Source organism: Chelonia mydas, chromosome 3, assembly GCF_015237465.2.
Source record: "Chelonia mydas isolate rCheMyd1 chromosome 3, rCheMyd1.pri.v2, whole genome shotgun sequence".
Lineage (NCBI taxonomy): Eukaryota > Metazoa > Chordata > Testudines > Cheloniidae > Chelonia > Chelonia mydas.
The window spans coordinates 134,540,967-134,553,120 of record NC_057851.1 but is presented as its reverse complement, the minus strand read 5'-3'; the positions used below and the strand labels follow the sequence as shown (position 1 = coordinate 134,553,120).

The 12,154-nt window shown below is 40.9% G+C and overlaps 1 protein-coding gene and 1 long non-coding RNA gene across 4 annotated transcripts in view; one reads left to right on the top strand and one right to left on the bottom strand.

The window, feature by feature from the left end:
• The window catches only part of WDR64 (WD repeat domain 64), a 133,322-nt gene that overhangs the window by 2,630 nt on the left and 118,538 nt on the right, over positions 1–12,154 (bottom strand). Inside the window, exons 24-28 of the mRNA XM_043543330.1 lie at positions 11,828–12,016; positions 8,662–8,761; positions 5,473–5,553; positions 4,526–4,633; positions 2,576–2,757 (exon numbers count right to left, since the gene is read on the bottom strand). Coding sequence (XP_043399265.1) covers positions 2,650–2,757; positions 4,526–4,633; positions 5,473–5,553; positions 8,662–8,761; positions 11,828–12,016 — 586 coding nt within the window. The 3' untranslated portion in view covers positions 2,576–2,649. The remainder of the gene's footprint in view (positions 1–2,575; positions 2,758–4,525; positions 4,634–5,472; positions 5,554–8,661; positions 8,762–11,827; positions 12,017–12,154) is intronic.
• The window catches only part of LOC114019056, a 109,830-nt gene that overhangs the window by 18,522 nt on the left and 79,154 nt on the right, over positions 1–12,154 (top strand). For 2 of the 3 annotated variants that reach the window (XR_006289723.1, XR_006289722.1), the window contains exon 3: positions 11,927–12,045. This is a non-coding gene — a long non-coding RNA (uncharacterized LOC114019056). Of the gene's footprint in view, positions 1–1,833; positions 1,886–11,926; positions 12,046–12,154 lie in introns of all 3 variants that reach the window. The other variant, XR_006289724.1, reaches the window with a different exon arrangement.

Below are 12,154 nucleotides of genomic sequence, written 5' to 3'. Positions count from 1 at the left end.
CCCCTTCCTCCATTCATTATCTTCCTTGATACTCTTATCTCTGTTTGCCCTCAAGTTAATCTTTTAAAATAATTGTTTTCCTATCTCCTTACATCTCCCTTCTCTTTCATTCTCTGCACTGTGTTCCCCTCAGTTTACTCATCCTTCTCTGGGCTCCTTCCCTCAAGACCCACTCTGTTCTTCCCCAACATCATCATGAAGTAGCCAGGTCATCTTTGTACTACATTCCCCACAGTCCTGTTGTGGGCATGTCGGTGTCTGCAGAATGGCCAGCTAAGGCCAGCTCCTTAACTGTGCACTCCCAAAGTAGAGAACTTCTGAAATATATGACACTGCGTGGGCACACACACTGCAGCAGTTCAAGGTTGCCCCAGTTCCTAATGGAGCTTGAAGTAAGCCCAGGTCAATGAATGTGAGAAGGATAGCATTGGCACAACAGTGCCCAGGAGTGAATCTCATTATTAAGCCAAGGAGGAGGAAAAATGTTTGGAAAGTCGCTAGTGTGTTATGGGCACTATCAGAATACAAATATTAAATGATAAAGTACCAGTGGTACTGGACACAGTTGCTTATGCCTTAAGTTGAATTATTCACACAGCTTAATTGTATGACAAATAACTGGATTGTTACCCCCATCATGAATAAAATTCAGTTGTGGCTGCTGTCATGTCTTTCCCCAGTTTTATTTTCTTTTATACTTAACTTATGTACAAGAACTGCAGCAATCCACCCTAACTGCAGAAGCATGTTGCAAATTAGCATGCAAACCACCATGACAGTAGCTGATGGACTCCTAGTAATGTTCTGCAGCATAGGATATTTTGGAAAGGAAGTTTTAGTAAGTGCTGCATTTAGATCATATGTTTCCATTAAATCTTTGCTGAGAAGCAGAGGTGCGAGAGATAGATTTATGTCAGTTACTGGATTTGCAAAAGAGAAGAATGAAAGTTAGTGAGATTCTACTGTATTATCTAAATTTTATTCAACTTTTGGTTCTCACCCCTGCATGCCTAACTGGGGGGAAACTGCTGAAGTTAAAGGGAGTTTTCCCTCAGTACGCATCACAGGATTATGGTCTTAAAATAAACCAAGTTTTCCCTAAGAGTACATGGTTAAAAAAAGCCTCAGATGATGCACACACACCCATCATCATAATACAACTATACAATAATGCAGAATACTCAGACCCACATGTACTTTAAAAAAAAAAATCACATTACCTGTTTGCAAATGACTGATATGAACCATTTTTGGTGACTCCATGCAGTGGCAGGGTGCTAGTGTTGCTTACGCTAAGAGTGTTTCCCTGGTTCATCTGAGACTGGAAAACAGTGGATTTCTGGGATACAGGTGTGATGGGTTGGACCCCCCTTCTGGGATGCCACCTGCTGTATTTGGGGTCTCACTGAGCCTGCCTGGTCCACCAGCCTGGGCTCCCTCACCTGGTCCTGCTGTGCATGCGTGTCTCTCTCTTTCCCTCTCTCCCCCCTGCCCTCTCTTCCCCCCGCCCCGAGTGTAAACCCAAATTATATTGTCTTGTGCTGTAGAGAGGTCTATACGGCGTAAGCTCATGAAATTTGCCCCCCTCCCTCACTGTGGAGGAAGATATGCACAGCTTTTTGCACCCCCAGTTATGAAGTGCACAAACTGGGTTTTAGAATTAAAAAAAAGTTTATTAACTACAAAAGGTAAATTTTATGTGATTATAAGGGATAGCAAACAGAACAAAGCAGATTACTGAGCAAATAAAACAAAACACACAAACTAGGCTTAATATATTAAATAAATTGGCTACAAATAGTAATTTCTCACCCTAAATGTTGTTTTATGCAGGTTGTGGAGTTTCCTGAAGATAAACTGCACTGCTTGCTGCATAGAGTTTCAGGTATTCCTTTTCACAGGCCAGACCCTTTCTTAGCCTAGATCCCATTCCTTCTCCTTAGGACAGTCTTAGATGTTTCTAGCACTCATCCTGGGCGGGGATTCAGTAAATAACCTGCAACCTTGATTGACTCACTTCCCAGCCTTACATAGGATTTACGTATGGGGGGAATCTTTTTCCCCCCAGTCTGACCCCAACCCCATCCTCGTGGAAAATACGAGTAGTCCAAGATGCAATCCAATTTCAGATGACATGATCACATGACCCTACAATGTCAAAGCAGCAACACAGGAAGCTTCTCAGGAGGGTGGGAGATTAGTATCTTCAAAATCTTATTGTTCTCCCTAATGGCCCATTCAGGCTGATTGCATCTGGGGAACACCCACCAGACAGTAGGCAAACTTTTGCAATTGATACAGAACTAATATTCCTAACTTCAGATACAGAAATGATACACACATACAAATAGGGTAATCATATTCAGTAAATCATAAAACTTTCCAATGATAACTTACATGACCCATCTTGCAAAAAATACATTTTAGTTATGCCATATTCATATAATAAGCATATTTCTATGAAGAATATAGGGCGTGATTGACAACAGGAGCTACTGATACATGAATTAACACAATATTGCTGGAGCATTGGAAATAAAGAAGTTGGACACAGAGGCTGTGCTTGTCTGCTTACCAGTAGCAATTACTTTGACTACGTATGATTTGCAGGTGATCTCAAGGTTTATTTTTGATAACAGCAGTGGCAGTTTAGGGTTTTGCACCTTGGAAGGAAATGGAGGTGGCAAAGGACTGGATCACATTTGCCGCTGTAGCCTGGCTATTTTTTGCACTTCTTCTCTTGGATAAACGTGATGGCTGTAAGACAAAGCAGAGCATTTAGCTACACATGTTAATCCTTGCTAGTGTATGTACTGAGTGAGCTCTATACAGTTCTACACGCTACTGGAAATATTTCTTACTGTGAAAATAATCAGACATGGTAGAAAAGATAAATTTTAAAATGACTTTTTGGAAGTTCTCCACCCTGACTTAGGAGGAAACAAAACAAGAGTTATTCAAAAGGAAATCTATTTGTTACATTGTCTTTTCTAGGACATATCATGATGTTTATTTCAATACCTGTTCAGCTTAATTTTCTGTGCTATTTACATATTATAAACCACATCTCTGTGACATCTCCTGGGTGTCACCAACAAGTTCAGTCCAAAGTTTAACACATGCATCTTTATCACAGCCATGATAATAGTCCTGGATCCTGCTCCCATTTGACTTAAGGAAAGTATTGCCATTGACTTGAATGTCATTAGAATTGGTCCCAAAAGCTTACTGATTTATACATTATGTGCCAATTCTTGCAAGCCCTCACATGCAGAACTTCCAGTGATTTCAACAGGAGTTCCAGGTGCTGATTGTTAAAAGACTGGACCCCAATTACCTCATTCAAAGTGGAAACCTAGAAAGGGCCACAAGCTCATGGGGATTGAACTCCTGCAATTTCAGAAGTGGTCTCCTCTAGGAAAAGGGGGCTTTAGGAGTCAGAATGGGAAAGGCCAAATCCTGCCAACCATACGGTATGTCTACACTGAGCTGGGTGGTGTAATTTCCAGTTCGTGTAGACATCCCATTGCTACCTCTGATCAAACTAACCTGTTAAAAATAGAAGTGTAGCTACAGTGGCACAAGCAGCAGGATAGGCTAGCCACCCAAGTACAATCCCATCTGAAACCCTAGATATGTACTCGGAGTATCTAACCCCTCCTACTCTGCCTATACTTCCATTTTCAGTATGTTAGCTCGAGCAGAGTCATGGGGGGGGGGGGGGGGGGAGGAGGAAGAAGAAGTTGTTCCAGGTATGGACCATTTCTGAGAAAAAAGTTAGTTTTTCGGTAAACTGTTTAGCAATGTTAATGTTTACTTCTCTCTAAACATAAATATATAAGAGAGATTGGGTGATCCCATGATTTCTGCCACTTTGAGTAGCATTTCAAACAGCAAATGAAAACTTGCCCTTCTTGATCAGTTTGGGTTCCAATGCAGATCTGAAACCATAAGAATGGATTTGGATCCATGTGTTTGAATATGAACCACCTGAGAGTGCAGATTTCAGAGTTCTGGTTTGGTTTTATCTCTAAACAGAAGGAGAAATACCTGTTGTCCAGAAGTTATACATGATAACTCCATCAACAACTGACGGGCTTTATTGGGTTTGATTTGCTGTATGTATGGTAAATTATTTGTCTTTGCCTCTTAAAGCTTTTCTCTCTTCTACTCCCACCCATTCATTTTTTGCTTTGTTAGGTAATCTGATTGTTTTGTATGGAGCTGATATATCAGAAAGGGTGCAGCCTGACATGACATTATGAAACACAACTGGAGATGATGGGATGTTACATTAAATATTTCTGGGATAGATGGGCCTAACACAAATCCCCAGATCTGAATGCCCTTATGCTTTGGACAAGCTTGTATCGGTCATGGTCAGACCTATTTCTAGTTTCAGGTTGCAAAAAATTGATTTCTGTGTATTCACATCAATTGAATGGAAAGAGGAAAGAAATGTATATAACAGTAAGGATGGGCAAACATTTTGGGGCTAAAGTGAAGAAACTGCTAATCCACTTACCTCATAAAATCTATGATGCTTAATCCTTTTGAAGATAGTGTTAACTGAGTCTTGCTTCTCTTTTGACCCCAACTGGTGGAGAGCTTTGTGACTTGTTAGGCTGAGAACCTTTGAAAAGTAATTTAGAGCAGTGTAGTTACAGAATAGCCTCCTATGAGCGCACCAGTTTGTACTGATAACCAACAGCCTGTATAACAAAGTGTTTCTAAGACTTTTAGCTCACTAAACCAATAACATCTGATTCTGATCTCACACGCTCATAAAAATCCAATGGATATTTCCCCAATTCATAGAAAGGGGAGTTCAGAATCAGTCTCCCCTTGTATTTTATTTTTTCTTTCTGTGAGAAAGCAGGGTGCAAATTTCCAAAGCACATTAGCTGGAGGTGGAAAATCATCATGTGTGCCGGATTGGCTGAATGCTCTTTACCAACTCTCTGAATGCTCTCCCATCAGCAGGGGGCAGATGTACAGCTATGTGACGGAGCAGAATTTGGGCCTGTATCTCTAATGCAGTTGTTTATATAAATAGTAAGCCAATTAAATTGGAATGAAAAATCCCATGCAGGTTTAGCATTTGTATGCTCAGTGGGATATGCCTTGAGCAAATAGAAGCAATGGTCATTGGGCTGGTTGAAAGAAAAGAGATTGAGCATAAATTTAAGGTCATGAGCTTTGATAGGAGAAGTACAAGGCTGAAAGACTCACCTTGCAGAATGGTCTTTTGATCAGTCTTCACAGGAGGCGCCCTGTTATCATGCTAACTACCGTTGAATGGAGATGGATAGGGAGTAATTCAAGCCAAGTCAAAAGAAATTAAATTGAGAAGCAGACAGTTTATAATAGCAAGTCACAGGGTTTGCGATTTTAAAAATTTTCTAATTTTAACAGTTTTTGCTATATCAATGACAATGCTTGAGGTATAAAAGCAGATGAACTTGAACTTACCCTGTATATAGGTATAGAGCCGAACACAACACCAGCCTCTTTGTTTCCTGACTTGAAACTTTCCAAAGGTTGTCTATTAACCTTAAAAATAGAAAACAGAGTCAACATATTTCCAGTTATAGGCAACAGCAAGATAGTAGAGATCACATCTAGTGGAGTTTCCATAAATCTGCATAGGTAACATTCACTCCATATTACTAAAGAAAAAAAAAAATCACATCTACATGTAAAAAAATCCTTGGGTTTGTGTCCAGTTGTGTTTCTGTGCCATATATAAAAATAGCCTGGGAGGTTTTTGTCCAAAAATTGGGGGATGGGGTTCTGCTTGTTTTATAGTGAATGGAGAGTTGACCTAACTAGACTGAGAGCTGAGCCAACAAGTTGGAGGGAAAGGGAGGACTTTTAGTCAGATTATTTAAAACTATTTGAAAACATATTTAACTCCAATGCCACATGAACACCTGGAACTGGGAAAAACAGACATGCCATTCCAGATATTTAAACTGATTTTTCAAAACCCTTCAGGCATTCTTTATACAAAATGTAAATACGCTAACGAGGCATAAGCTCAATTTAAAAAAAAATAATTTTTAGGTCAGTTTTAACAGTATGTGTTGGTTGGGGGATGTTGCTAAAGGAGGGCTGAGTTCTAACCCCAGTCACCATAGGATGATGGGCTGGGAACTCCCAGGGGACCCCAGTCCCAACTGACAGTGTCATTGCAAAGCAGTCAGGTGGGAAATCTCTTTGAGCATGCAAACTTTCACTCTTCCACTGCCTATCAGGAAAAAAAATTACATTTCTTCTGTATGTTGATGGAAAGGCCAAAGTTGTGCAAATGTTGGATGTACTTTGATCATTCATCCATGCAAAAATATGACTGCTAAAACCTACCTAGATTATTAGATTCCATGTATTTGAGAGTGGAGGTCACTTATATGATATAGTACTGATTTCCCACTAGGAACACAGTTTATGATCACGCAACAGGGAAAAAATTATCTAAAAATGAAATACTGTCAGGTTTTCATAAAACACTGAAATATGAGTTTTCTGCAAAAATCAAATTGCATTTTAAAAAAAGTCCCTGATTAAATTTTATATTAATCCTCTTTTATAGCATCCTCTGGTAGATAATTGAAGTGCACATGCAATTGTTATAGTTTAAGAGGATTCACATCCTCAGCATTTAAAAAGTCCCTCATTAATTTCTTCCCATATATCTCAGGTTTGACTTCTAGACTTCTTAGCTTCAGCACTGGTAGCATCACAGAATTAAAGTTAATTCACTGAGGTGCGTACATGTGATTTGAAAGTGCGTATGCAGACCCTTAGGTACTTACACACACCTTGAAGGATATGCAAATATGCTGAGATGGATTTACATGGTCCCCCATAGAATAAGCAAGATTTTGTCAACCCTTATCAGCAACACTGTCAGAGGTGTCCATGAATTATCAAAGTAACTGAAGACAAGAGCAGTTTCCTCTCACATGTTGATGTGGCCTCTCAGCCCAATCATCTTTTTCAAAAATTACCAACTTAAGTAGTACAAGTCACAAGCTAAAATGCAAATCAGAAGTCACCAGAGCACACACTTGTTGAGTTGTCCCACATTCCAGTCAGCCACTGAGTTCACTTCAGTAGTACAGTATATATTTTAATTTTATATGCCATCAGTATTACAAAGTATATTTTTTCACATTGCTCTCCCCCTCTAGTGTACCTAAAGCTGCAGTACAATAGATTTGGGTTCTAATCACCAATAGTTCCTCGCTTTGTAGGGAACATTCGACTATCCCACAAAAGCCACATGCATTCCCTTTGATGTAATATCAGGCAATAGGGAAAAATGATGTCTGGAGTCCATGACCAACATAGCTTAATGGGAAACATATTTGGCCGCCTTTGGGGTCAAAGTGGCAAAATACCTCAACCACATGGTTGTCATCACCCTGAAGTCATCACCACACACTCCTGTCATGGGGCCAGGAGGAGTAAGACCCAACCATGCCACTTTTAGAATCCCAGCAAACAGGGACTAGGAGAAAGGAGGAGCTGGCTGTCAACCTAGGGGGACATGCATCAAAGAGGAGCATATCATCCTCACCCTATCCTTATTACACCAAGGGCAGGGAGAGTGGAGTAGCTGACCATGAACAATAGTGCTGTCTTGTTCCAGACAATCTCTGCCTTGGGGGCATGGGATTCTAGCATTCTGCTGCTATAGTTGCCAGAAAGATTTTTGATCTGCCAGAGGCAGCTCGTGTAGATAATTATATCAGTTCTGTTGGCTACATTAAGGTAATGGCTGACTGTACAGGTGGGGACACAATATCAGGAATTTCAGGAGGATGGCAGGAAGTCCACGCCCCAGTTTGCTTCTTTCTCTCAGCCATTCTAGCACTGGAGAACAGGAATGCCACTTCATTGAGGGGTAGAGGGGAGCTCACATAGCAAAAGGCCACTTAGCTCTCACTGGACTGGCTCTTTTTAGTTTTGCCTTTCCAGTACACCTTGCAGGGAGAGAAGAGAATCTGGCCCAAAGGCGACATGTACCAAGCTAGATAGAGGAGCATGTATAAAGCACTTCTACTCAGCTAGAGTTCTGCAAAATGTTCAGGTTTTAGATCTCATTAAAACCTTGAAGCGAGGACCAGGCATAAAAAGATTTACCAGCGTTCTCACCTACCTTTCAAGCAAATCTGTGATATTTAGGGTTTGCACGTCTTAGTATATGCGCAATGTACCTCAGGTGGCACATGACCAGGATTCAAAGAATTTGGTATGCTGGTTGGACCATTTATTTTCCCGGGCCAGGTACTGATGGGGAGTGCAACGTGAACATGGATCCATGCCCCCCAGGGTTTGCACTCAGTTGAACTTCCCAAATTTGTATTGAAACCCTATAAAACTTCAAATTTCAAAGGGTTTGCACTGGAATCATGTTTTATGTGGTTTTGATACAAACTAGGGAAGTTCAACCGAGTATCACTCAGACTTGATACTTGGAAGTGTGAAACCATGTGAATTGAAACCCAGCAGACAGTTTGCACAAACCCCTTTGATTATTTCTATCCTTTTCTACAAAACAGGCCTTGGGCATTTGTTCTGGGCTATTTTCCAAATGTAAACATCTACCAGAATATTGCATAAAAGAAATACAACTGATTATGTCTCTTCATCTACCTTAGGAGAAGCTAGGGCTTTGAAAAACTTGAAATCCTGATCCACTTCGAAGGGTCTAGGCTTTTTTGAAAGCAAGGATGATTTGGTCAATGATTTCCACCTGTTCACAAGAGATAGGAAGAAAAAAACCTGATGTCTATAAAAAGAGGGCAGCATACAGTATCACACACTTAATTAGCTTAGAAATACAATTTGAATTATAATTCATTCTATATCTTTGCAGAATAAAATTTAATGTAGATGCTTGATAAATGTCATGAGATGTTACTTAACACTTCACCAATCCAGGTGGGATTCATTTTCTTTCACTATGTTTGCACCATCTTCAGGCTGGTATGTTTATGTATGGATCAGCGGTTATCAAGACTAAGCTCCAATACACTGTATCATAATGACTCAACATTATTTTCCATCTAGAACATAGTGACAGTATGCCAGGTTCTAGGCATGTGTAATGGTTCTCTCTTGGGTGCATGGCCTAGCAGTCACAGCTACAACTCCTGACTGCCAAGGGGATTGTGGGGAAGGGAGCCCAGTCTCTCTGACTCCACTGGGTTCCAACCCAGGGCCCTTTGGGCTACCAGTAGTCTGGCAACCAAGGCTGCTTAAGACTGTCCTCCCTGGGCCTCTTCCTCTTCTCCAACCCCCTGGGGTCAGCTTAGTCCAAGGCTTTTCCCTGGTGAGGAAACCCAAACCACAATAAGTAAAGGAGGTTACCAAAGTCCAAGGTCCACAGGATACTTCCCTCTCTAGCTGTCTCAGGGAGGGCCCCTTTGGGCAGCTGTGTCAGAGTCTTAGGTTTCCCTTTGCTCTGCTGGAGCTGTGGGCTACAGGTCTGCTCACCTCCAGCCCTGCCACCCAAATGAGCTAGTTCCTTTCCTTTTAATTCCTCCAGCAGATGGAGCATTTGCTGCAGGTGTGGTGGGGCAGGGCCTGGTTGAGCCCCAAATAATCCCTTAACCCCTTGTTGCCCAGTGTGGGGTTTGTACACCCCATCACAGCATGGCATTGCAGAGCTTTTCTGCTGATTCAATTGGTTGCCAGACTACGTGGGCCTCAGCACAAGTTATAAGGAGAAAACATGTAGGGCTAGATCCTCAACTAGTGTATCAACTTAGCCCCATTTACAATTAATGCAGTCATGTTGATTTATACTAGCTAAGGATCTATATATCCTGTCATTCCACTGTTGAGAAGAGTTGAGACAAATTTACATAGAACGCTACTCACTGAAATTCTTCAGCAAGTCAATGAAGCCCTGGCTACTTTCACCAGCTGGGAATCTGGCCCAGTGTTTGCAAATGTTTATTTGAATTCGGATAGTCTGCTCGGTTCAATCACATCTGGACCCTTTTTATGTGTATGAACATTTGAGAAACCTCTATTCCTTGTATGGATACCGTTATCTCGATTCATTATTTGAAACTTTTAAAACAGCATAATGAATGAGGAAGAGTAATTATTCAATAAGGAAGCAGAAATAATACATATGGATTAAGTGACCCATAAGCTCTTTCAGCTATTACAAATAGGGAAAAATGTGCCAAAAATATAGTCTTTGGGAGAAATATTTGCAAACAAAAATAGGTTAGCCATGTAATAATTTACTTGCAATAGTTAATTCCCACCAATCTAATTACTGCAGTGTACTCTGTCTACATGGTGTTATATCAACTGGCCACTCTAGCCTCATCTAGCACAGCAGGTCTACACTGCAAACAAAAACCTGTAGCCTCCAAGTCTTAGAGCCTGGGTCAATTGACTTGAGCTTGTGCCCTGTATTCAACACTGCCTAAGGGCCCAATCCTGTCAACATAGCCAGGCATCGTTCTTTATTCATGAGTTACTGAACTGACTCCAGTAGGACCATTCACCCTGGGAAGAATTGTTCTTACTGGTAAGTGTTAGCAGGATACAGCCCTACACTTCGGACCTTACAGCAGCACAGCTGTACCGCTACAACTGGGCCACAGTAAGGTCTCCCCGGTGGCTGCTCTTTGCCGGCAGGAGAGAGCTCCACTGCCGGCATAATTAAAACCATCCCCAACAAGTGACGTTAGCTGTGTCAGCAAGGGAGCGTTTCCTGCCAACATAGCACTGTCCACACCAACGTTTTTGTCAGTGACACTTATGTATGTCAGGGAGGTGTTTTTTTCACAGCCCTGACCAACCAAAAAAAGTTTTACTGACAAAAGTGCTAATGTAGACAAAGCCTAAATGATTATGGTCATTAATACTGAAGCATTCCCAAAAAGGCTTTGGCAAAAAGGTAACCTAAAAAGTGAATAGGATGCTGTACTGCGTGCCAGATGTATAGTTTAAGTGTTCATCACTTCAGAAGTCTAAGCAACTTTTGTCCAACTTGAACTGCTTTCCTTCCTTGCCAAAGGCTACATTTGGGCCAACTTTCAAACTTCTAGCTTCAGTATTTGATTTCTGCACATGCAATGGTCACTATTTCAGCCAACACACTGGGGATTGAACCAGAGCTAAAAGTATGAGCTGCTACAGTTTGAGCTAAATCACTGAAGCTGGACTGAGACATATTCACATCCTCTGTGGATTGCCACAGACAGGAACCTGTAACCCATCCCTCACCAGTGGTTACATAACATTCATGCCAACTTTGAAGCTCTCAGCTTTGAATTATGAGCACACACCAGAAAATACAGGAAAAATGTATTTTTATTCTACACCCCCATTCCTCAACAATTAAGCTTGTTTTGCTTTAACTTTTACAAGGCTTCATCTTTGTGTTGAGATCAGGTAAGAAAAAGTTTTTATCTTGAAACTATTTGTTTTTTAGAAGGTTCAGTCACCTTGTGGGGGTAAGAGGGAAACAATTTCCCAGACTTAACAAGAGTGTTCATTAAATACATACATTCTGATTAACTTTAGTGATTATCTAATTATCATAGCAGAGAATTAGTAGTTAGAATTCCAGGGCTCCAGTCCTGGCTCTGCCGCTTGCTATATGACTTTGAGTAAGTCACTTAACCACTGTGCCTTAGTTTACTCCTCTGTAAAATGGGGATACAGTCTAACTCACAGAGTACTGTAAAACTTGTTTGCAAAGTACACATCCTCAGATGAAAGGTTTTCTAAAAGTGTGATGTGTTTGTTAATAGTCCCTAAAGCACATGTAAATAAATGTTTATGAGCTTACTTCTTCCTGTCCAGTATTAGAGGATATTCAAACTTCTGCTTCTTTTCCATGTACTTGCTGTCTTCTTTGATTATAATGGGAAATTCATTAACATCACAGGGCAAAATCAAATCACTGGATTCGGATAATTCAAACACCCTGCGCTGTCCGAAGTAACCAACATAGTGTCCATTTGGTGCGTGCCAGAGCCTAGAGGTGCAGAAGGAGAGATGGAAAAGGTGGGTAAATTTAGAAACTGAAAGAAAGTGAAGTGCCTTTAGAACAATATTATGTAATTTAATAACCCCTTACCAGTGTAGTAGACTAGTTATAAGACAATATTAGAGT